This window comes from Cyanistes caeruleus, chromosome 3 (genome assembly GCF_971803275.1).
Source record: "Cyanistes caeruleus chromosome 3, bCyaCae1.hap1.1, whole genome shotgun sequence".
NCBI lineage: Eukaryota > Metazoa > Chordata > Aves > Passeriformes > Paridae > Cyanistes > Cyanistes caeruleus.
In genome coordinates, this window is record NC_141703.1 from 95160629 (window position 1) to 95187168 (window position 26540).

The window sequence follows — 26540 nt, forward strand, 5'->3', positions numbered from 1 at the left end:
CAGGTATGAAGTACTTTGAACAGACAGAATCTCGTACTGACACTGGAAGACAAAGATGAGCAACAAGAAGAGTCACATTTACTGCACTTTACTGCAATTAGCAAACAGATATGCAAAGACAACTGTGAATGCAAAGATTGGAATAAAAACCCCTTCTCTTGTCTAAGAATATATTACTGAAAAAGAAAAACATTTCTCATAAAAGCATAGAGCAAATTCCTAATGCAAACAGATGATAGTCAAACAGTTTATCTAAGAAAAGGGAATCAAAGTTTGGAAACTGTCACCACACTTGTAAGAAAATAGTGCAGAAAAAGTAGAAGAGCACAAATCTGATGGACCAACAAAGACAACATTTCAAACACGGAGTTCTTCTGGAAGAACTGTGTTAGACTCCTCCAGTTTTAGCAAATAAAATCTTTCAAAAATACATCAAAAGTTTGTAGAGTAGACTGATGGGGGGGGTGGATGCAAAGAGTGTCAGAAATTTACCCCTTTACATCTGACTACACACTTCTCTGTGGCACAGGGCTACTTACTGTCCTCTGAATCTTTATTTTGTTTGCTGAAAAATGGGAAAAATAAAGAGTTTCACTAATACATTTTCTGAATGTCTTCTCCTTGCCTACCACTGCTTTAAAGAAGTGTTCAACACAGCTGTTAAGATGGAAAATATAAAAGGAAGTACCTACTTGTTAGTGTACAGGGGGATACTATAGAACAATTACAAATATCTATAGAGGTCTGCAATAGAAGACAAGGTTCAGAGTGTACCAAGGGAAAAAAATGAAAGTTCCTGTGTTCAGCATTAGATTTGTCCTATAGAGGAAGAAAATATGAAGGAAAGTGGCTTGATCATTTAGGAAACATGCAGAAAGTTGACAAACCTTTATCTACCTAAATAATTTTCCCTCTAAATATATCTAGACTATCAAGTCTCAAGCTGTTTTTTTTTAAAAAGACTCCTAACCCAGACTTGTGTTTGCAATGTTCACTGTGCTACCTTGAATCTCCATCAAAGGATTTTTGTCAGTTTAAGAATCCTCTTTAATGAGAAATATGGTTGAATATTCTATGCAACCTCTGGATTTACAACTTGAGCACATATTAAGCTGCTTTCAACCCACAGCTGAACATGAACAACATTTATAGAAAATAAATCCTTGAAGAGAATTTCCTGCACACCTCACTCTCTGTCCCCAACATTGGAACTGACCAGGATGATGCCTTAAACACCAATAACCACAGAAATACACTTTAGTAACAACAAAGTAAACAGAAAATAAAAAAGGCTATGACTTGAAGTAATACAACAGCTATCTGTATCATGATACAGTGCATATAGTAGAGAAATTAAAGTTTGGTTATAAGCCCCACAGTTACTCATGGTAAAATTATATTTGTTAAGTAATACATAATTGGTCAATGGCAATCATGGGTAATACTACCAAATAGTACTGTAAAAGTGAACTCAGAATTTGGAAAGAAGACAATAATCCAGTATTTGAAACAACATAGATACTGCCATAAAAATAGTACCTGATGCAGAATTTTTATCTTGCAGCTACTCTTATCCCTAAAGTAAGGAACATCAATATCTCCCCAAAAGCATCCTGGGGACCCTTCTGATAATTCAAGAACACTCAGTTTGCAAGAAATTTCAATACCAGACTGAGCTGATGGTATTTCCATGACTCCAGATGCTTTAGAGGGGAATTGTGAAACTGTCTGTGATTCATTAAGAGCTGCACAGAAAATCTGGATTTAAAGTGCCAAGGAATCTGACTGTTGCTGGGATAGCAAACACACAAGCTGTGCTGCTCAAGATGATGTCACTGCAAACACAAACAAGGCACTGGACACTTCAAAGTCCTTTCTGTATTATGTGAATAAGAAGACATGCAGCCCTACATGGTGACAGGAAGATCCAGTATCTGATGCTAGACAGAGCTCCTGTGAGTCTTCTTCTATACTTTCTGGAGTTTAAAGGTTTCTGATTACACCAACAGAAGGAAGAAATTCATACAAGTTGGTGCAAAAGATCAGTCTTTCAGTACCAAAAATGCTTTCTAGCTGCTGATCAAGAAGTGACAGACACAAAACTGTCCTTTAACAGGCTGGCCATTTAGACTTAGAAGAAAATTTGTTCACGGCAGAAAAAAGGCAGCAAGTGGAAATGTGATGAAAGTTGAACCTAAACTACTTTTTGCTGCAAGGGAGTTTTGGCAACAACTTGAAACAGACTTTGGAGGAAATTGTTATTATTGAATGGACATTAAATATTTCTTCTTGCAGGGACACTGAACGAAACAGAACCTTGAGCACTTATAATATTGCATTTGTTCAGTGTCCCATTTTGTAAGGTACTGGTAAGTTAGCTTATTTTATGAATTGAGGAAGTAGAAGAAGCCTAAAGGATAAATGTTGACAAGGAAGAACAGGAAAACTATATAGATTATTACATATTATTAAGTGCAATTAATTTAAATGTCAATAAAATACCACCAATCCACCACTTCCAGTTATACCAGTTCCATGGGGGTCTGGTATAACAAGTTTCAAGGGGTGTTTGGAAGCATCAGATCTACCATGGAAGTGTCTGGTCAAGAGCAATTTGTTGCAAATATTTTCCTTAATTACAATGTTGTGCCTTTTATTTACAAAGTTCTACTCAAACAACACAGCAATACAGGTGGCATTGCACATTTTTGTTTCTGTTAGTCTTGTGCCACTGCAGTCTCTCTTTCTCACAGCAAAATGTCTAATTTAATCACTGCTTTAAATATATTTTAATTAAAGTATTTAAGGGTCTATTCTCCACCATTTTGTACCCTATATGTTCGTTGCAATTGTTACTGCTGTTTCTATGCAACTTACTTAACAGTTTCAACTTAGAATGGTTTCATTCAGGGATATAAACAAAACTTTAATTACCTTTCACTCTACCCCCTCTGCAGCATTGCAACTTAAAAAGAGAACTCAGCTTTATGGAATAAGATGTGCTTATTAACACTAAACTCAGTAATACAGACTTGTATATATACCAGGAATATAGGCCAAAATTAGAAGAGAATATTTGTTATTTCATGCAAAATTTCCTAAATTAACCTTGTATTTGAGAGAGCAACTTAATTATGACAGTTCTGAAGTTATTTTGAGTCAAACTTAACTAACAATATACCAATTTTTTGATTAAATTCTGGGGCAATTTCTATCTGAAGGTACATTTTTCAAGTATTACCAGGTGCAGCTGATGGCATTTCTTGGATGCCAGATGTTTCAGATCTTGAAGAAATGTGCTGACTTTCATCAAAAGCTGAAAGAAAATCTGGAGTTAAAATTAGAACTGGCTTCAGATCCCACAGTATTTGGCCAGTAGTTAGCCATTGGGCAGTTCAAGACAACATTGATGTGAGGATCAAGCAAGGTGGCAGCAGCTGTAAAGATCAACTGAGAAATGAGGTGTTAGATGAACACTGAAGCTGGTGAGAAATGAAGGAGGGCCAATTCCAGTAGCTCATGTGAGGCACTCTTCTTCCCAGTGGCCTCTTTTAAAAAGCACTTACTCTTTGAAAGAAAACTGCAGCGACCAGAAGAAACCTAGAGGCAACAAAAGCTAGCAGAGGTCTATTTGTGGATTGTTATTCAGACACCGTGGGGAATTATTTTCCAGCTTAGATCGCACAGAAATGGCTGAGTTGAGCAGGGGTGGGGGTGGAGTGTGGGGAGAAAGCCCAGCATCAAGCAGTCTTCGAAGCAACGTGTCTGAATGAACCTTGGCACTCTCCAGAGCTGCTGGAAGGGATGGCAAGCAGTGGAAAAGCTAATGGAATTATAAGCTATTTACCCATCACGCTCCCTCTGGTTTCCATGGAGGGATGAGAAGTGCTTTTCAGGCCTGATCCCTGGGTAGCTAAGATCAAATATGAAAATATTCTTGAAGCAGTAAGTTAAATCAGCCTTTAGAAATGGTGATCTTCAGCCCTTAGCAGGTCCAAGGGACAAAAACTTATTTTAGATTTATTGTATACGCACTTCCAATTGATATTTGTGGTAGCTTACTCCATTTTTGTCTCATGGGGTAATTTTTTTTTCTGGATATGTAATATTTAAACTTAGGCATTAGCTATTAGGCCAGCTGTCTGCATCTGATTTTAAAATTCTATCCAATAGCAACAGCTGACAGCAAACTTCTTCTCCCTACACTTTAGTTTGGATATCCCAGATCAGTCTTTTAAATAAGGAGCTGCAAATGCCCAACATTACTTTGATACCACCTGTGTGAAAATTGTGTGCATGCTGTATCAAAACATTTTCCTACAAATTCATATTTTGGCCAAGAATCAGATTTTCCCTGCAACTGCACAAAGATACTTTGATAGAAGCCGGACTGTTGAGACAGACCATCCTTTGCCAGAAAATGGCTTAAAAATACTTTTATGTTTTTCTGACAATACATTAATACAAAAACAAATGCACAAACAAAATAAAAATCAGATTCTATCAGCCCTAACCATTTCCATTAGAGAAACTGTGCAGCCTAGAGCATGAAAGAAACATTTCTATGAGTAGCATTATATGAAAAAATGAAGAGTGGGTACTCTTAATGTTAAGAACACTCATGATTTATTGAAATGTAAGGCCAAGTAATAAGTAATCTAAGCAGCCCAGTTCTTTAAATCAAGCGAGAAGGCTGTGGTAACTTGGTGAGAACAATCCTGCAGACAGCAGCAAATTCATGCCTGATAAACTGCTAAAAGTTTTCTGTCTAGCGAAGATAGAAATGACCTTGGATAGATAGAGTTCTCAACTTCAAAAGAAAACAAAAATCTTGCTTTCATGCAGAGGCAAGATAACTGTCAGCACCACCCACCAAGTATTAGTACAGCTGTGTCGTGTTTGTGTTCAGTGTGAATTCTGCAATAGATAAAAGCTTTTCTAAATTTATCTGTAAAGAGAAGCTAAAAGAACACTGACCAAACTGTAACCAAATAAGACTAGAGAAAACACAAATAGTGTATAGATGCTGCAACTAGCTGATCTTCAGATGACAAACCATGTCAATGCTCATTTTCCCAATTGCATTTGATTGGCCCCCAGAAAGAGAGCGATGTTTGATGCATTGATGTAATAAAATGTCACTTGTTAAATCATGCTAGCATGAACAGAACCAAGGATGAGAACCTCACAGCAACCTTCTACTATTTTTTATGACTATACTTTGGGAAAATCTCACACTTAAATACAAATGCAAAAATTGTGCCTAAAACCATATTCTTCATGAATACATGGAGGGAAATAGTAAATTATTAGCAGAAGTAACAGTAAAAATAGCTCTTAGGACCAAAATTCTGTACTGCAGCAGCCTTTTAAATATTAGAGACTACCTAAAAAAGTTATAACAGGAAACCAAATTCCAACCAATGAATCTCTTTAAAAGGTGTCTACTAGATAAAGAGAAATATTTCCCCTGCAAAAGTTACCTGTTATGCTGATAACACAAAATTCATCAAAGGCTGTGAGTTTCCACTTAAGTGCTAAATTCTGCCTCACTGACCACATCAGAAGCCTTCACTAATACAATACTAGCCTGAAGGAGCTAGGTGGTATCAAGATCACCTACTTGAGGTTAAAACTGCCAATTATACACTGGTAATTATTACAAATAACGTGAAGCCATAGTGGACAAATGAAAGAGCACTGGAGGCAACATTAAAAATACAGGATGTATAAAGACATCGGAATCCTACCATTTAAATATCAAGAAAAATCGTACCACTTCAATATCAAGAAAAATAAAATAAATGCCATTTACCAGTCTCTTGCTCTGACATTTTTGCAGATGTAGTAGTTTGGGGAGTTGAGGTAACATGAAGAAAGTCATGTGAGGCTGGAAAAAATGGTGGCTTATTATTTAAAAAATACATGAACCATCACACCATGTCATCACCTGCAACCATGGACTCAATGGTTTAGACTAAAAACAATAAAAAATGGAAAACTATATTGTGCAAAATTAGAAGAATTTTAAAAAGAAAGAGGTTAATAGGCAGAGATGTGTAAAACCACACAAATATAATGCAAAAAATTAAACAGAATGACACAAGGAATATAGGAATATGTAAAGAAATTCCCATGTGCTTAGAAGGAATGCAAGATTGAAAAAGTACAAGAACACTGGCCAAGAGGAGTCAAGGAGAAAGCAAATTTATGAGATGAAGATACTGGAAAAAACCCAATTTAAAAATTTGGCAAAAATAAAAGAACATAAAAAGTGATTCAGACAACATCACCAGGCAGGGAAATAGAAATGAATATCCTTAGCCCAGCCAAATTTATATGCTTTGTTATAAGTATCTGATTTCTCCAGTGTAAAAAACAAGAAAGCTCAGAAATTTACTTCAAGTAATGCAAAGTAGGGAATGTAAATTCCCTGGAAAGGATCCTGAAGTGTGTGAAATATCTCAGTTGATATGAAAACAAGACTGCTCCAGAAAAAAGTGCCAAGGCACTTGATATTGGTCATTTCATTTTTAACTTGCACTCTGCTTCAGAATTTAGGCACACCAGCCTGCTTACATTTATTACTCCATGGGCCACAAAATACTGCAAGGACACAGGACTGGTCTTGCACACCTGCCAGTGTGAAAGAAGCTGTTGCTACAAACACCTTCACCACTTTTGCCAAGTTCCATAGCCAATGCCTGAACTAAATGTGGTTTGCACATATGGCCCCATTTATATCTACATTGAAGGTTTAGCCCAATACAGGCCCAAGAGAAGTAACAGGTTGGCTAAAAGCACAATATCTCTTGAGACACTGCTGCCTTGCATAGTTGTCAGATCTGCAAGAAATATTGTTAGTACCAGAGGCTGCCAGTGTCTTAAACCATGAAGAAACATCCCCATATTCACCAAAAGCAGAAATGAGGTATCGATTTAAAAAAACATAACACTGCCTCAAAAGCAGCAGCAGGGCAGAGCATTCTCACTTCCAGGTGAGGGCAATGTAAAGACATGGGCAGAAGAAAACCAGCTGCCTTGAAAGTCAGTGGTGAGGCCACCAAGAGACGCAGCCTTGTCCAACGAATGCCTAGAGAGGGGCTGAACTACTGTGGTGTGTTCTTGTGCCAGCCCAGCCAAGTTTGACTCTTAGGAACACTGTTTGAATGCATCAGAGAAAGCACAAAGAAGCAGGGGAATGGAGCTGAAGGCCAGGTGCAACAACGTGGTCTCTCTGCAGAGTGTCACATGCTTCCTGCAGAAAATGCTCATCAGCTGTGGGAAAAGCGTGGGATCAAACAACAGAATTGCAGAACCAGCGTGGCCAGTGCTCCGGCAAGCCAAGCTGCACCAACAAGTCTTCATCCTCTCCATGGAAGGTGACAAGACAAGGATGTGCGGTGGTTTGGGGTGGGAGGTGTGATGGGAAGTGAAAGAGATGGGAGACAATGGGAAAAGGAGGCTGTTGCTAGTTACCCATCACAGTTTGTTGAGTTGCCGGGGAGGAAGGAGTGCTGGACTTCGGCCTTGGTCTTCGAGGAGCTAAGATCAAACACAGAAAGCACCTTCAGGTCCTCACACAGGCTGCTGCCACACAGCTCACATGGAGACAGAGCTAGAAAGAGGGGACATGGCCCTGCTTGGGCCAGGCTACCCTGTCACGGCTTCACTGCCCATGGTGGCACCACGCTGCCTTTCAGCTGGCACTGGCAGCCAAGGCACGCGAGGAAACCCCGAAATGGTTCCTCAGGAAATTTACAGGGAGAAGAGTTTTTAGTAAGGAGCCAGAAGGGTCCAGCCACATCACTGACCCACTCTTTGGGACACCAGCACATCTGAACAGGCTCATCACTGCAGAGCAGAGCATTGCCAAAGGAAGCAGTGAAGGAGGGAATCTCTGGCTATTTACCCTTCCTTGTGGTTTCCCGTGAAGCAGGCGAGGTCGATCCCAGGTCTGGTCTCTTGGTCGCTACAGACACAGAAATGATCTTCAGATACCCACTCAGCCCTGCCACAGCAGTGCAAGCAGCAGCAGCTCACAGCCCCATAAATGTCCGTATTTAGGGCCACGCGTGCCCTTTCCTGGCAGTACCTTGTGACTCAAAGCCACAGCCAAGTGTTGTGTTGTGGTTGCAACCAACACAACACTCCCTGAGCCTCAGTAGCTCAATGGCTCTAGAGCAGTAGAAAAATGCCAAAATATCCAATTCACCAAACTACTCCTCCTTACATTTCCTTGACAGATTCTAACAGTTCTTGCAGATATATCATGGCAACTAAGAATCACACCTATGTATTTAGAATTCAAGATCTGATCTCACTTTTCCCTCTAATCAATAAAACCCTTCATTCTATGGACCAGAAATTACTGTCCTTGGCACTAATAAAACACAGTGCAGAGAATTTATCCCTCTGTAGATACATGCTTGCAAGCACATGAAAAAAGTAAAATTTTCCACAGAATTCTGGCATACCTTCCAACTTACACTTGTACAAATCAACATCTCTTTGTACACTGAAGAACAAGTCCCTTTACTGATCTCCTCATACTCTGCTATCCTAATTTTGCACAGGGAGAATGAACAACCTAATATATAAACCAGTGTCAAATCTGGACTATGTGCACTCACTACCACTGCGCATATTTGCCCATTGTCTTGGGCTTGGTTTCAGGTTTAAGGGAGACAAGACTTGTTACAGTTAACAAACATGCCCTTGGATGAGGCTGGTGGCAATAAGGAAAGAGTGCTGAGGGATTCCTTTGGGATATTTTGATATTCCCAGTCTTTGGAAATGAAAATCCACCTGTTCATGTAGGTCTCTTTGACTTACCCTTTTCTAGCAACATTCAATGACTCAACCAAAGTGTTTTCACCTGCTTAAGAACAGTAGATAAATCTTTTTTCTGCCTGTGGAGGAGCTTTTCCAATGTGTAAAAGGAGTTTAAGACATTAACACATTTAACCATTTGTAACAATGGGCCTCTACACACACACACATATATATATATATGTATGTATATAGACACCCATATATACAAACAATCCTTCACAAGAAAACCCAGACAAGCTAATTCTACCAACACAAAAAAAAGTAATGTTATCGTTGTAATATTTTATTTCCAATGTCTCAAACGTTGCAGCAGATGCAACTAATTTCTCTCTCTCCAGCTTTATACAGAGAAAGTCAGATTAAACCCTCCATTTAGCAAAGCATTGCAGTGTCTTTTGAGAGACTGCCTGGATGTGAGGAGAACTAGAGAGAAGACAGAGAAGATATTACCAGCTGAGATTGGTGGCACTTCTGGCATGCCAGATGTTGTGAATCTTGAAGAAAGAGGCTTCCTTTCACCTAAATCTGGAAAGACAATCTTGTGTTAAAAGGCTTAATTGCCTCAGAGCTACCTGAATAACTAAGGACTTGGGGAACAGATGTTGCATTGTTAAAATGGAAGCAAAGGGAAAATTGCTTGCAAGTCAGCTGGGCATTACTCTGTCTCATGGACTGTTAGGCTGTTGTGAAAGTCAATGTGGAAACCAGGCAACCTAATTATTCATAGCAATGAGAATTCATATTTTTACCTAACAATCTTAGCACATAATGCATGGCAGAAAGTAAGAAAACACCTCTGGATCCAGAAAGTGGTCAGGGGGCCAGCCTTTTTATGGAAACATTACAAAGAAATATGACTAAGTTTTTTATTCCCTCTCACAATTAAGTTTGCTCAGAACAGGAAAAAAGCCCCCAAAACTAAGAAAGGCAGGTCCAGAGCTGGGTATAATGAGAAAACCAAACACAACCAGCTAAAGAGAACTCTCCTCTTTGCCTCTGATCCTCCATCTACAAAGATGAATAATGAGTGCAGATGAGAATCTAGTTCAGTAATCACACAATAAGCTCTGTAGTATTATAGGCATGGATATTTCCAAATCCTTACTATCTCTAGCTGAGTAACTAAACCTGAGAAAAAATTTAATGTAAGTAAATTAAGAAAGAACATCTGGTGGAGAGAAGTTTTACTTTCTGCTACTCTGCAAAACATTTATTATTTTTTACTTATTTATTTAAAAAATAACCTCCTTTGTCTATTTCAAATACTATCAGTAATTACTTAGCCGAAAATATTAACTTGGGCATCTTCACCTACCTAAGGCTACACAAAAAACAATCTATTCCTAAAGCTATAACTCAAAGTATAGCTTGGTTGGTAAGGTCTGGCCTTAGCTATGTTGACTTATTTTAAGACAATATGTAGGAAAAAATCACAGCCAACTGTATGTGAAAAACTGACAAAAAATCAAATCACTGAAAAGCATGGTCTTGACTGGAACAGCCTTCAGCCCTGGAAAATTTGAATCTTTTCCTGACACACATCTTTGATCAATACTGCATTATTCTGCAAGCCAGTTGCAGACTTGCTTTAAACTTGTGCTCTGCCTGATCATGGCAATGAGGATGCTGATACAGGAGTTGAAAAAATAAAATGTAGGGCAACACCCAAGGCAAGCAGTATGCAGTAGCTGTCTGAAACCATCAACATGGAAACAGCAATGAACTTATCATCAACCAATCAAAAGAGTATGCTTCTGAAAGAATATTATTATAATTTACCAGTGCCAGGTATTTCTGAGGATGTAAAAGTTTGGGGAGTAGAAATAACATGAAGATAGTCATGTGAAGCTGGAAAATAAAAGCAAAAATAGTGTTGTATTGTTTTGAAGTGACAAGAAACCTTCTGCAACAACATCATATTCCTTCATAAGCTGACAGAACTTCTGTGTAATATTTAACACATTATATTCCACAGACAGATAGAGTCTGTAATGTACAATAACTGATTAAGTGTGACTTGAAAATGATTTCCAAAAAAATGCATTAATGCATAATGTATTTTATGACCAAATTGTTACCAGACTCACACAAAAAGTTGAAATACTGAGTTAAAAAGTGGAAATACAAGGCTATTCAAAATAGGAGAACAAATTATGAATAAAAAGTAGCAAACTGTGACTGCATGGAATTTTTTTCCTAGGATCAGGAAGGAGGATATCCTGGTGTTGAAACTAGAGAAGGAAAAAGGGTGACAAAACAGGAACCGGACCAAATGAAACATAGAAGCTGCCTTTTGTCAGACATATGAACAGCTGATTTTTGTAATCTCTTTCCCCCTCAGTAATAGATTTCCTTCAATGTTAATTTCTTCCAAAAACATATGTGTCAGGAATTACACTATTGGCATGTTAATGAAATTAAATCCTCCCAACTGGCTCTCATCTTATTATTTCTTTCCTTCTTTTGGAAGACTATCAGTTGTTCCAGGCAAATAAAATCTCTAAATAAGAGAACACATAATAGAAATTCTGTAAGGACCAACTAGAAAGCATCTGAATCTTCACTGATATGTTTTTATAGTGCCATTTTAGAAATCTGGGCAGAATTATGTCTATGTTTATACAAAAAAGCTAAAAGAAGAGCCATAGTTTCAAGATATGTTGGAATTTCTTCAGTTTCCATTCATGTCTTACAACTCAGAATCCTTCAGCAAATCAGGATATTTATGAAACTCAGCTGTGGACAGTCTTATTTGAATTTGATATTTACAGTAAGTCAAATTTAATTTTAAAACTAAGAATTACATGCTGTTGCCAAACATGGAAAATCCCCCTAACCACTAGTTTAGTATTTCACATGAAATGCCATAAAGAGATCTGACACTTGATGCAGCACTTTCATACCTCCAGTTATTCTTAATTTATGTCAAACTGAACAAACCATTTCATGAGGGGCACTATGTCTCCTCCAAAAATTCCGACTTGTCAGGAGGATTAACCTCATGAGAAACCATTACCGGATGGGGTTGGTTGCACTTCCATGGTACCAGACGGTTTGGATCCTGAAGAAACAGTCTGCTTTTTCTCAAAAGCTGAAAAAAGAATCTAAGCTTAAAATGCTGAGAGGTGTGATTTGATGGATTAGCATCAAACAGCTGAGTGAAGGCTGTGCATTTCCAGACAATGCTAATGCAAAACTGAACAAGATGACAGATGGCTTCAAATGTGATATGAGACAATGGCCCCAACAAGGGGAGGACATGGCTGGAAAAACAGGTTTCTGGCCTTGAAATGCAAGTGCCACATGCTTGAAAGAACTCTTACCAGCAAGGAATTCTCTCTTACTAAATTTCCTGGGTAAGAGCTGCAGTTGTGCCAAAAGAAATAGGATGACGACAAGATACAGCAACACTGTCTTTAGGCAGTTTTTAAGCTGACAACAAATACATTTTTCAGGCAGTTACACAGACACAAGAATGGTGAATAAGCAGCTCTCTATGAATGCTGGTAGCCAAGATTAACATTTGCAGATCCACATGACTCCAAGATAATAGAAAAAACATCATGGAACTAATCTTCTAATTACCCTTTTCCATCTCTCTCGTTTCTGCAGAAGGTAGAGATATGGGTTTCAAGGCTGGCCTCTGAGTAGCTAAGAGCAAACATGAAACAATTTTATCATTCCAAGACAGAATCTTCTTTCAAGTGATACAAAACCGAATTTCAGCTGTAACTAACGAGGTTTTTTTTGTTTGAAGGTCCCTTTGTTCCATTAATTTCTACCCCATTCGTATTTAATATGAATTTAATACCCTATTTCATCAAGCCAAATCCTTATTACTTAAGAGGATTTTATTCCCAGTAAGGCAGCTATATCTAATATAACCCAATATTAGATACTCACACCACTTGCAGGTCTCGAGTCACTACTGCAATATGTATAACTATTTTTAAAGGAGTCGTAATGGCAAAAGATAAGAGTAGTACAATGAAATCAGAGAAATAATTCCTGAAGTTAGTAAATGACACCTATTATCTGTTATCTGTAATGAGGATTCTTACAAAGACCTTCTGGCTTCTTTACTTTGAAGCATGGATAACCTGAAGTGTGCTTTAATGAAAATGGAGTCAAGACGGAATTGGGCACTCTTACCTAAAAGCCATCATGAACAAGCTTCCACCATGTGCAGGTTTTGCACTACTGTCCTGCCACTGATCCTACTCAGCTGTGTGTACTGGTCAGTAAGTATTTTTCTTTCTGTTAAAACCCCCATTCAAATAATTAGGGTTCATTTCTAGTACAGGAAATATGAATATATGCCAAAAAGTAAACAGACTCTTTTTCAAACATTGGATCTGCCTTCCCATTTACTTTCAGTCCACTTTATCACATTAAAAATTTGGATCCCAGGTTACTACCCTGGTATAGTTGGACTCAGCAGCTGGACCAGATGATCATTGTAGGTCCCTTGCAAACGGAACTATTCTATTCTAGATTTATAGAGAAGAAAACACTACTAACAAAACCATATGATTCACAGCTTTTGGCAAAATCTTCCATTGATCCACTTACATCCAGTAAGAACTACAAGAGATCTCCCAAAGGCATCAGAACATTGAAGGCATGTTCACAAAAATATCTTTTCATAAACATTTGGATTCAAAATATACTGACCACACAGGAAGTTTACAAAGCAGAGGAGAGATCTCCCTCCAGCACAATCAAGATAGAAAAATAAAGAAAAAATTCTTCAGGGTGACTAGGGCAGAATACAGGTCAGGTGCAGCTGAAATTCATAAATTAAATTTTGCTTTCTTTGCTGGTTTTATGATAGCAGGTGATCAAGGCATGCAGGGGCACAGTGCAGAGAAATCTCCTCTGTATAACCATGCTCTGACTCTCACAGAATGTCTTTGACTTCAACAGTGACTTCATGGAGAGGACAGATGCTCCCTCTGTCCCAATGGCTGGGCCTAGTCTCACATAATGAAATCCCACTTTTGCCAAGTGAAACTATTCTAAGGGAATGGAGGACATGAGAACAAAACCATAATAAATGAATGAAACACTTATTTTTTTTCCTCAAATGTTGCTGTTATTCCACCTTTACCACTGAAACAAACATAGGATTAGGTTATTATTCTCTTATTTCTACAGAAAGAAAAAATACTTCACATCCCTAACAATTTTCAGTTTTTCAGTTACATTTATAGCAAATAAGTTCCTAAATCATTATGTGTCTCTCTCTTTCCAATGCTACTTCTAATTGGATTTAACCAAATGTCTTTCACTGCAGTGAAATCAAATATCTGTCCCCATCCCCTCAAACATATCTGGAAAAGAGCTGTGAAAAAAAATCTACCAAATGAAGAACAAATTGTGAAGATTATTTTCATGTTCTTGAGAATCTACTTCAAATATGCATTTCAAGAACTATGAGGCATTTCTGGAAATTATTTTAAAATTTGGCAACCTACATTTAGCAAAAGTATGCCATCCTAATAAGCCAGCACTATTCTGAGACTTCCTGACTAATGCTTAATGAAATATAAATGAATCTGATTCAAGGGCCCTCCAGGTAACTAGTGTAATACAGAGAGCAGCAACAAGCAATAGTTTTGGTAGAATGAGCTATTTATGACTAACACAGAGAAAACACAGGCCTGTTATGAAATCAAGGTCATGAGGAAGGGCGACACAGGGTACAACGTAGAGGAGCAGAGGCATGAGATGGTGAGAGATGGGACTAGGGTTGGCACTGGACACCTCCTGCCACAAACACCTCAACAAGGTCTGTTGGAAAAAACTGTGCACTTGGAACTGGTCAAAAATTAGTTTAGGGTAACAGCAAGGACACAGAAATGGTATCTACCATTCACAAAAGTTCCCCTATGTGGTGAGCTCACATCTGAGATGTCTCCCAGCAGCAGAAAGTAAGAAAGAAGGGAGGAAGAAGGAAACATCCACACAAACATCATGTTCTTCCCAGCACAGGACTCCAGATGCTCACAGCTTGATGAAATATCCCCACTTATCACCAACATAAGCATCAAAGCACCAGGCATAGGGCCCCGTTATGTAGTAAAAGGGCGTACAAAGCACCACAAAAAGGGTACAGTATGAGAAATTTGTGTGTTACTCTTAATTTCATTACTTCTCCTACTGGAGCAGGCTCTGTGAAGATAATTTTTCACTAAAGTTTACTCATATTTGAAAAGAAAGTAGTTACCAAGTTCTGTCAATGGACTTTTTGGAGCATCAGGGATTCTGGATCCAGAAGGAAGTAGCTGTATTTCGTTAGAAGCTATGATAAAAAAATAACCACAACTTTACTTGATTAAAAATACTACAGAGCACAACATGGATTTATATTTGGCTTATGGACTACTCACTCCTGAAAACAATGATAATTAATAAAAAAGAAAAAGTAGTTCCAACCTAGAGAAAAACCACATAAATTGTCACTTAAAAAGGTATGTGGATTATGAAGGAATTCCTTTTTCTCCTAAATGTTAAACAAAGACCTATCAATCATGTGAATTTGGCAATGAACATCTATCAGTAACTATAAGCATCTAGTTTAAAATTAATGATCCATCTTGATTAGTTTTCATATTTTAATCCTTGAAACATAGGAAAACCAAGGAATGTTGAGTATGGTTAAAAAAAACTGAAAGTTAAAATGAAATTAGGTTGACTGTTGGTTTAGCTTCAGTAAATTCTGGAAATCTGCTGTCAAATTTTAATGAAAAAGAAAAAAGTTCAAATAAGACATTAACATGAATCAATAGGATTGTGTAAAATGCATTAATTGAGAAGCATTGGCAGTCCCCTTCATAGGAAGACCTGCATTTCAGTCCTGCAAACATTCCTGGTTCTTCCCTTTATCACACATTCTCCTGAATGCAGGCCAGCTGTGCTTTAGAAAAATCCAAGCAAAGTTTTTTTAAAAAATAGAATTAAGTACAACTTCAAGTTTAGATTTGTCCTCAAAATTTTGCATGGCTCAGGGAAGAAAGTACAAGCAATAAAATCAACATTTGAGAATTTAGAATTCTGAATACCAGAACTAAATAGGTGCTACACCAAATCACAAAACTAACCATACAACATTGGGACAAAAAAATGAAAAATATCAGTAGTGCTTCTCTCTCCTTCAAGGCAAATACAATTATATCCCATCACATGCCATATAAAATCGTTCTTATTCATTGCTGCTAGTGTTACCTAAATGAACCTGTAATCAGAAGAAAATAAAGGAGGTAATTATTTAAATTCTATCACTGAGGTAAATTTTCCAGATAGAAATTTTAAGTTATGTCAAACATGCAGATCACATAGACAAAAAGCATTAATTTGAAAAATAAAATTGAATCATGCAGTCAAATCTGTGGAAGCCACAGTTTAGCCAGAGCTAAGTGCATCCTGCTTTACAACTCATTCCAGCATTAGTCACTGGAACCACAAAAGAAACCAGAATATTTTAATCAGGACTTCCTTTGGAGCCAAAACATAAAGGATGCAGCAAGTAGTAGAAAAATTCTGCTGGAAAAAAGCATTTAATGCAGAAAGAATGTAAAAAGCAGCAAAATTAGTTACCAGGTATGTTTTGAGTTTGCACCAATTTGGGTTTAGGCGTTGATTTAAAATCTTCAGGTCCGTGTGTTTTCTCAGCCTGAGCTAAAAGAAAGAAGCTTAATGTAATTTAAAATCCCTCTGAACTTTTCTTGATCTACTGCCCAAAACTTGATGCTTTTCTTATCACCACTACATGTCATATGACTAGAATGATTTCTACAGCAGCTCAACTGCATCATGGTTAGTATTTACTTTAGTTTTCAGATGTGAAATCTATATGACACTTTGGATTTATTTTGCTGCAGTTTTATATTAACAAAAGAAAATATAAGTCCTGAACAGCAAGGTTAAAGTCAGAAACTCACCCTGTACTTCTGTTACAGCCTCTTAAATTCATTGTAATTGATTATAAACAAGATCCATTACATCACAGTCTATTTACAAATATTTTCCATGTTATTCTGAATGATTATTAATCCTTCTAATATAAAACTTTTCAGGAACATAATACTCACCTGTAATATCTCAGCTCTTTCAGTTTTCTAGTAATTATAGAATAGATTTTAATTCCCATTCATTCTTCTAATTCTACATTTTTAGAGTAATACACGGGCAGTTTATTAAACAGCCATTAAATGTACCTAAACTGAATTGCTGGCCATATTTTAATATACTACTGCATAACTATACTCTGACAGCTCTTTCACATAACAAATAATACCAGGAGTAAGTAAGTCAAGATCACTTCTTTCCTCTGCATCTAGCAGCAGATCCCAGAGGTGTTTAATCAGCCATAAAGTACTCAGAATTGGACATCTAAGGTTGTAAATTGACAGAGCTTTTGGATATGGAACATAGAATGGTAAGGGCTCAGCCTTGAATGCACAAGCACATAAATGCCCTCCACAGAGCAAACTGCACTGTATTTAGCACAAGTTGGTATTTGGAAGAGATCTTGGCATCAATATGGCACTGAGTTTTAGTATTAATTTAATAAAAGGTGACTTTCTTTTTGAGCCACATTAAAGGACTCTTTGGCTTTTCCTGCATGCTCTCCAAGCTTTTCTCACAATCTACTTAATGCGGTTCAAGCAAGAGCTGATCATGGAGGTTTATAAGCTTCTTATTTCATTTAGTGAAAAAAAAAAAGTGCTGTTTCCCACATTCTAAATAGTGGGATTTGGATGCTATTACAGTTACAACAGTTACACTATTTTCTAGTTTGGAGCATGTGCCACACAATCTGGAACCTTTACAGATGCTGCCTTCTTAGGGCTCAGTACAGCTTCTAAGTCAGTTACAGTGCTGTTACTCTCATCAGTGCAAGGATGATAACATCACATGTCCAGAATAAACACTATTTTAATATAATTTGCCTTGAAATATCCTTAATATATGGGAAACCTAGAGTTTTGGAACTGTCTCATAATTTGAAGAGCAGTGAAACTGAATTCTGAATTCTTTGCTAGTTTAAAATCCCGTAAGACTTTTCTTTCCTATAAAATTGGATTTTGTTTTGTGAAGATATGTAGAATGTCTTGAACCTGGTTGTACCTCAGGATCTTGAAAAGCTTTCAAGGAATTACAGTTTAATTAATACAATTAATTAACTGTATTAATTAATTAATACAGTTTAAAGAATACAATTAATTACAGTTAATTGTCCAGAGAAGGTAGAGCAATTTCTCTGTTTGAAACTTGTGGGAGAGAATTCACTCATAAGAAACACTGAAGCAATAACTAACTACCTGTACCTCAGGAGCAGTCCAAAATCTAGCATTTCTTATTGAGAGGCAATAATAAAAAAAAACCCAAAAAACAAAAAACAAATACAAACAAATACAGAACTCATGATTTTTAGGATTTAGGATTTTTTAGAGGTCAGAGGGTTTACACTCATATGAAATGTGTCTTATCTGAGCAAGCTGAACAAGATAAAGCATGCCTAGAATTAGAACAAAACCAAGCTCTCCATTTTACACAAAACATGGTAGGGATTACATGAAAATAAGAGACATTTTTGTTAAAAAGAAGACACAGGAAGAAGAAAGTTTAGGCTCTGAAAGCTAAATCAGAGAAAAGAGAAATGCCTCTGACTATTCCAGGGCAGCAGGCAAGCTAGGCCTATTGCACTTGTTCAAGGCTACCTACAAAATAAAACATGAACACAGCCAAGTTGCTTTATCATCACAGTGTGGAATACAGCTAGAATGCACCTTGGCAATGCTTCTTAAACTCTTTCCTCTAATTTCTCTCTACCTTCTTTTCATCTACATCTGGAATTAAGACATTCTGATGAAAGCATTAATCTCATTCCTGATATAACCTGTGAGCACAAGGGGAACTCTTCAGGGGGCAGAAGGAGGACAGGAGGAGCAGAACTTGAGAAACATGGCAACAAAGGAGTTATTTCAACTGCACATTAATCCTAGCTAATGGATTCACAGGTGGCACTCTTCATTTCAAGCCTATTCTGTATTTCACAAATCTAATTAATTAAATTTGTAGAATAACCCTCCACATAATGAAATAACCAGGTTCTTTTTTTGGTTTTTTTTGTTGTTGTTGTGGTTTTTTGCTTGTTTAAAAAAAAAATAAAAGAAACTAGTTCTTTCATGTGCTCATATTTCTAAGGGCTAGTGAGCTCCAGTTTCCCTCTGAAGTTAATAGAAAGATGCATTTAGAAGAGAAAATGTTGTAACCATAGTTTGAGGCATATTAGACAACAATTCAAAGATTGAGGAAAGCACTAGAGATTTGTGCTGTTGTGTTAAGAATAAATTATTCCTGAGTGGAAAATATTGTAACAAGCCTGGCAAAAACAAAGAATGAAAGAGCTTACTAACAAGTCTTTCCATGGAAATGCATGCCAAGGGAGTGGAGGATTGAAATTAAGAAAATGATGGGATGCCTGGTGGACAAATATACGAAAAAAAAAGTTACTAAACTGTGTCACATCTCAGAACACACCCTTTGATAAAGAGCCAGTGGATTACAAGGGCAGCCCAGCTCACAGAGCCTTTCAGAAAGACTGCTTGCTAAAATACTTGGAGCTCCTTTCTTCCTTTCTAGCATGGCTGATGACACAAGAGCTGCTACAGCACAGAGCTCCTTCTAAATCACTGTTCTGCTGCCAGTCTGGCACCAGTCCTTAAATCTTCCACAGCAAATAATTATTATGCCTCACTCAAAGAAGCCAGTATGATTTTTCAAATAGCAATGTCTGAATGAAATATGATGAGGTAGATCCTATTGCTAAGCTCAATTAATTATGTCTACATACTAAACTGTCTTTTAAATGCAACCCTTGCAAAGGGTTGGTGCTCAGATCTCTCACCTAAGTTACTCATAAAAGAATAAGAAAGCATTTTAGCCAGACAAGTTATTTTTTCATATGCCATGGCAAGATAGAATTACACTCAAAGAACATTTTTCTTTTAAAGGATTCACTTTCACTTCCCTGTTTCCTGACTTCCTTTTTTTTTTTTTCTCTCTCTTTAACTGAAATACTGTAACCATAATGGAGTGTGATATACTCTAACATGAGGCACTGGTGTTGAGATCAACAAATAATATCTGAAAGGAATGGTCACCACAGGGTAAAAAGCCACAGAAGCCACAATGGACGCTTGAAATGGAAGAGGAAAATTATTCTAAATATTTCAGTAAGTCACTATTGGTGTGAAAGCAGTAAGAATTTGTTTAGTTGTAACAAATTGTAACTAAATTGATGCAAGGAGAGACAGTACTTGCCACTTATTACCAGTATAAAGACACACTCTCCAGCTTCATAAACATGCGATTCTGTGCCATGTCAGGACATGACAATATTTATGGTTAGAAATTCTACATGCTGGTACACAAATATAATTACAGAACACAAAGAAAAGGAAGTGGAATGGACCAATGCTCTCCTCCCCAGCTGCCACATTTCACACTTTTTAGATGACCAATACATCTCATCAACAAGGAATGATACATTTTGATCAGATGAATGCAAACTTCAGGGCTGGGATTTGAGGACATGGATTCTGACAGGGAACCAACCATATAAAATGTATTCAGTTCTCCCTTTCACAAAAAATGGCAAAGTTCTAGAAAATGTGCTTCCATATTGCCAGTTCTTAAATAGCAGTTACTTAAACAAGGCAAATAATCTAGTAAAAAAATTCAATTCCACAAGAGACCTTGAACTGTAAGAGAAAGCAAATCAAAAGCAAACCAAAGCAAACCAATCAAACAATCTAAAAAGACTCCTTACAGCTTCCTAAAAGGAATCCACACATTTTCAATGCATCCTTTAATAATAAGTTTCTGTGAAGAGGCATAATTTTTTTCCCTCTTAATATTTAAGATGAGCAGAAAAGAGCCATCCAGGTTTTGCAGAAAGGAAGGAATAGTTTAAAGTAGAATTTGGCAAATATACTTATCTATTGAGTAGAAAATAAAGTTCTAACATCTTCACAGAAGAAAAAAAGGGTTAGTCTGAAAGATTATTGTCAGTGACATGATTTTCCTGCATTTCTTTACATCTTTTAAATTCTCTATGTATTTTGGGAGGGTTTTTTATTCTGTTGGGGTTTTTTGGTTTTTTTTTTAAGGATTAAGATGGTATGATGAAGTTAAGCATAGCATTTTTTATATACTTAAGGAATAAAATAAACACAATTTATCATATTTATATGATATTTCTATTTAATAAATAATATTTAATCAATTTATATTCAGGCAGTATCTGCCTGAATTGTGTGATGTCAAAGAAACCACTTGCTACACCACTTCATCCAGCCAGGAAAGACTTGATAGATAGAAAAGAGTAATGCCAGCAAGACCACATAAAATGTCTATACCAAACCAAAGAAACCTTGGGTCATTGTTTCCTCAAATTCCTTTTTAATTTTAAATTCTTGCCACTGTTCAAGCATCCCTTTTTCCTTTCAGCAAAGAAATTGGCAGAAGCCAGCTATTGTCTCTTGTGACAGCAGAACCAAGACTTCAGACTCAGTTACAGGATTAGAACCAGACTATAGAAAATGAAGACAGACATATGCCTTCTTAAACAATTCTGAAATGTGGGTCAATAAAGTAGATGAAAAGTTAATCTTCATTATTTGACTCTGAAAAATTCAGCTCTTTCCAAGCCTCCTCCCCACACCAGACTGAAAATGTTAAAATATATGTCTGAACTTGAAATACAAATTTATAAAGCAGTCTGTGTTACATAAAAAAACCCTCATTTTGTCATTTTGCACAATTTCAAGGCATCCACCATGCCACAAATGAAATTAATTCTACGTACTTTTATAAACCTAACGATTATATCACCTGATATAAACTGTTGTCCAAAATTAGATTCAGATTTTTATCCACATTACCACTCCTTGCTAATTCAGCCGCTATCCTCTGGTTTTCCAACTACTATTTTAACTGTAGATTAAGCAGCACAAAGATGGATTTAATTTTAGTTTATATATTTGGCAAAGATATTCCACAGCGTTTCTAAAAACAGAATTTTCATTACCTGGAAGGGACTGTGGGGAGATTTCTTGAACTTCTGGTGTTTTGGATTCAGCAGGCCATACTCCAGTTTCATTCTTAGCTAAAAGAACAGACATTAGAGAGTAATTACAAAGATGTATCTGCTCTCTTTTACCACAGATTTATTTCTGTCCCACTTTAGTTTGACTAAGTAAGCCAACATGGATAAATGTGGACAGCTGAGTACCTTTTGGACCTAGTGAATTTCCACTGCACAATCACTACAAGCTATGTTAAACACATGCATTTTTGGTTTTGTTTTGTTTATTAAAAGATACTTTAAAAATAAAATATATAGCAAGGATTTAATGACCGATGAATAATGATTTTCACAGTGCAAAATGGTTTTCAGCATTTTTCATTTGTCTAGCATTTCTGCTTACCCAGTTTTTTCCTGGATGCTTGAGGTATGTCATCTATTGTCAGGAGAGGAGGAAGTTTCTGCTGACTTTCATTGAGACCTGGAACAATAAGGTGCACTACAGAGAAAGATGTGTGCCATTAATTCCAGAAGACATGAAAGCACACAGCCTGCTCTCTGAAATATGTGAGCAGCTACTACTGAACCACTGGGAGTTTATTCTGAATATCTGGAAAATGAGTTTGTTCTATCCCGTAATTTTCTCTCCCACTTAGTGCTATTTCCCCTTTATACCCTTCCTATCTCCACTATTTCATGATTTATCAGAGTTGGAAACTATTCAATACTGGAACACACAACCCTGGAATACTGCAGCATTACAGGTACTGGGACAGATTCTGTCTGGTGGGCCAAGTAGGCTCAACACCAGACAGGGTTAGTATGTGTGTGTTTGACTCACATCAACACACTGAAACCCACACAAAGAAAACTTAACCCAAAGTTATGCAGTCATATAAAATATTTCCATAAATAAAGGACTAAACAATAAATCCAGGAATAAATTGGTCACAAGGTACATGATGCAGTGAGCCCTTCATGGCAATTTCAGGCAGACCACTAGTTCACCACATTGTGCATGATATGACAGACTTTCCCCTGGTTTTATGTTCTAAGCCAGTATTGCATATTCTTATAGGTGAAACAAGAGCATAAAGGGAAACAGTAATGCCTTGAGATCTAACATCAAATTCTCACTGGCAAGATTTCTGTAGTTTAATATACCAGGGTTTTGACTGTAGATGTGATGTTACTGTAATTTGATGTTATGATGAAGTCAGCACTTGATGTTACTGCTACCTTAAAAGCCCAGTAAAAACAATCCCTCATCTCGATGAGATCTTTGCCATATAACTTCATTTGAACTATGAAACAACTCCTTGGCTTTTTAATACAATGACAATAAAATGAATCTATATCGCTTAAGCTTTAAAAACATTTAACAACATTCATAAGCCATCTGTACCACCATAACATGGAACAAATACGGTCTGCACCAGCTGCAAAATACCCTTTGATATGCAAGGAAAAACTATTAAGATCAAGAAAATTAAAAGCATTTGCAAAATTCTAAGTTGCAACCAGGGGTTAAGAGAAATGATAAAAATATCTTTTAGTCACCTAATATTGCTCCTGGGAGAGAAGAACTATCTGGTGCTTTTGACTGTGTCCGATTTTGAATAACTGTGGAGACAACACAGGGATGTTAGAATACAATTAAAAAAAAAAAAAAAGGAAATAAGAAATAACACCTGAAGCAAACCTCAGCATTCTAAAAAGCTTTCCTCAATATTTGCAGATGAGGACACCATCCTAATCTTTTTATCAATTTTGTGAAACTGGCATTCTATGCTTATGTTATTGTAGGGCCAGCTGCAGGACATCCCATTGCCCTGACACTCATTTTAATCTCAAATTACTCTTGCAGTGTAAAAGAATAAATTTTTTAAAATACACAAACTTACTTTGTTTGATTATTGTGACAGGGACCAACTTCTTATTATCACTAAATATAATCTGAAAAAAAGAGAAAGAAGAAAAAGATAAAAGTAGCGCCTTGGAATAACTGCCATGATAGTAATTGAACTGAGTAATAAAAATAGAGGGCTCTAATCCAATACCACGCCTGTCCCAAGTTAACACTGGATATGAATCTGGCCCTGGTCCCTGGTGGTTGTGCTATTGCTTCAGTTCCCACGGGCTAATGTGGTAATATCACATTTTGATCTCCTTCTACCAGCTTGAGATGTTTTACTTATTAAAAACACAGTATTTGACATCTTAGGAAACCCCAATTCTTTTTTCTCTTAAGGATATCTGGAGCACTCACTGAGGTGTAGTCCAGAATGCTTGAGAAAAGCTGAAATTTACCTACAGCAAAACACCTCAAACTTATGCAATTACTATTTGGTCACGGGACACAAATATATTCTCAGGAATACCATATTTAGAACACAGACTATTCCAGAATCAGGTGCACTTTTGTTAACCATCATCACTCTTGGGTACATAGCCTGATTAAAGTAGATTAGCTCAGAATAATTTTATTTATTTATAGTGGAATTGTTTCCAAATCACAAGTGGTCAGCCACCCCACATGATTCTTACATTTTTGTGCTAAATACTTGGACTTTTATGCTGTTCATTTCTCTTTGACCCAAATTACATCTTGCCCAAATGTGAATATCTAATTATATTGATTCCACTAATAGAAAAGGAATATATGAATGGACCCCACAGTTACTAAAAGAAAACAGCTGATAACAAAGCTAAGAATTATGAACAAATTCTGAAAGCTCAGTAATACACTCAAGTGATGAGTGACTGTAATGCTAACAAAATAAAAATGCTAAATACATTAAAAGGGAAATTTTTTTAGTTATATTTGAGTTACAAGAAAGAAAATAACTCCGACAATCACCTTCCATGCTAAACACATTCTGTTCAAATCAGAACCAGATAATGTTAATTTTCCACTTCATGACAGCTGGTCTACTTCATGTGAAAGAACACTTGCATGAAAAGTCAGCATTTGACGACAAAGTGCTAACCATTTACCTAAGGACAGCTATTTTTGTTCTGTTCTAAATACTTCTGAAAAGCTTTAAAAACAGTGATTGGGTACACTTTAAACATACCAAAGTTTAAGCTGGGTGAAGACCAATCATTCTTCTCATTTTCCACAAAGTGACTAATTTAGATATTCCTAGGGCTAGTAATATTTTCTACTTATACAAACTATTTTGGAAACATCAGCCCATCATCTGTAGAAATGGCACTATCAATCATATTTTTCAGACAGGGAATATAAAACATTTAGGCATTTGGAACATTTGTTATTGAAACAACTGTTGCCATCATGAAAGAAGACGACAAATAATATTCCTTATTTTCAGAGGAAAATTAGAGGTGTAAATTATACCATAGGTCCGACATCTCACTTTTTACCATATACATAGAGCATATTCTCACAGGACTGCAAATCTCAAATGTTTTGTGAAACAGCCCATGGCAACATTACTTTAAGAGACACTTTCTCTTTCATTCTGTGTTGTATTCTGATCCTTCAAAAAGGCAACACAAACCGGCATGCATGTAAGAGACTCCTCAAGGAAGGATCATGGTCAGTCTGGACTGAATAAGGTTTTGAAGAGCAGAAATGTTTCCTTCTAGAGTTTAACAAATGGTAGAAGCTAAGTGTCCTTTTTGTCTGGAAAAACTGGGGAGGACCCCACCTTCCAGGCCGACATTATGAAATCAGAGAAACTTAACCAGACAGAAGAGGAAATAAATTTCTACTGCGTTTTCTCTGCCCTACCACTACCCATTGTTTATGAAGGGAAGAAGAATGACCATTTCTAGAGCACTTCTTTTCTCCCACTGTCATTACTTGTGGCTCACACAGCCCCAGGAGCTTAGACAAACTTGAAGGATGAAACTGCCAAAAGAAACACAAGATGATACGCGACTGATGTTGAAAGGGCAGAATGACTAGATGGGTTGGTACTGTTGTTCTAATAAACAACCTTTAAAAATGTCCTACAGAGAAGAGTTAGGACCATGTTATGAGTCAGTTGTGTCTTTGGAGCAAAATAAAGCACAAACAAATTTGGCCTAAATAACACTCAGTCTGGCTTTGCATCAATGATCCGATCACGCCACTGAAACATGCTCCACCTACTGCTGCGGAAACTGAAGGAACAAAGCGAGCTATCTGCTTTTTTGGCTTTTTGCACCACTCAAGAAAGAATGATAAGAGAAATTTTAGAATAATCTGTGGTATGTTTTCATATTTCTGCAGAGGGTGATAAAGCAGTACTGCTCTGGAGCTGAGCCCTGTGAAGATCACAAAAAGACTAGATGTTGGCTCTAGTCCTCCTTTCATACTTGAGCTGTGCAAATATTTGGAGAACTGTTTTAGCTCACTTTCTCAATTTCTCCCCCATAAATAGAATCCCTACTTGCACAGAAGCAGCATAACAGTCAGGGTTCTGGCACACAGGGTTTGCTAAGAGGAGCAAAGGAACTCAGCTTGCACTCCATATCCCAGAATTAATTACCTGATCTTGGGCCATGTAACTTTAAATATGCTCGCAGGACCATGGGGAAGAACAGTAAAGTTGACTTCATCAACATAATGACATAAGCACCCTCCTGAATATCTAACCAA

At 37.0% G+C, this 26540-nt stretch overlaps 1 protein-coding gene across 50 annotated transcripts in view; it reads right to left on the reverse strand.

Moving 5' to 3' along the window:
* The window catches only part of ABI3BP (ABI family member 3 binding protein), a 144149-nt gene that overhangs the window by 66702 nt on the left and 50907 nt on the right, over positions 1-26540 (reverse strand). For 34 of the 50 annotated variants that reach the window (XR_015285041.1, XM_086883064.1, XM_086883065.1 and 31 more), the window contains 15 exons: positions 23836-23887; positions 23492-23554; positions 22335-22430; positions 21935-22012; positions 16435-16515; positions 15065-15139; positions 12421-12486; positions 11852-11926; positions 10615-10683; positions 9286-9360; positions 7913-7972; positions 7480-7545; positions 5816-5890; positions 3848-3913; positions 3242-3316 (listed from right to left, as the gene is read on the reverse strand). Coding sequence is in view for 49 of the 50 variants with exons in the window: in XM_086883064.1 (XP_086739190.1) it covers positions 3242-3316; positions 3848-3913; positions 5816-5890; positions 7480-7545; positions 7913-7972; positions 9286-9360; positions 10615-10683; positions 11852-11926; positions 12421-12486; positions 15065-15139; positions 16435-16515; positions 21935-22012; positions 22335-22430; positions 23492-23554; positions 23836-23887 (1072 nt within the window). In the remaining variant the exon portion in view is untranslated. The remainder of the gene's footprint in view (positions 1-3241; positions 3317-3847; positions 3914-5815; positions 5891-7479; positions 7546-7912; positions 7973-9285; positions 9361-10614; positions 10684-11851; positions 11927-12420; positions 12487-15064; positions 15140-16434; positions 16516-21934; positions 22013-22334; positions 22431-23491; positions 23555-23835; positions 23888-26540) is intronic. The other 16 variants (XM_086883080.1, XM_086883078.1, XM_023942470.2 and 13 more) reach the window with 8 other exon arrangements.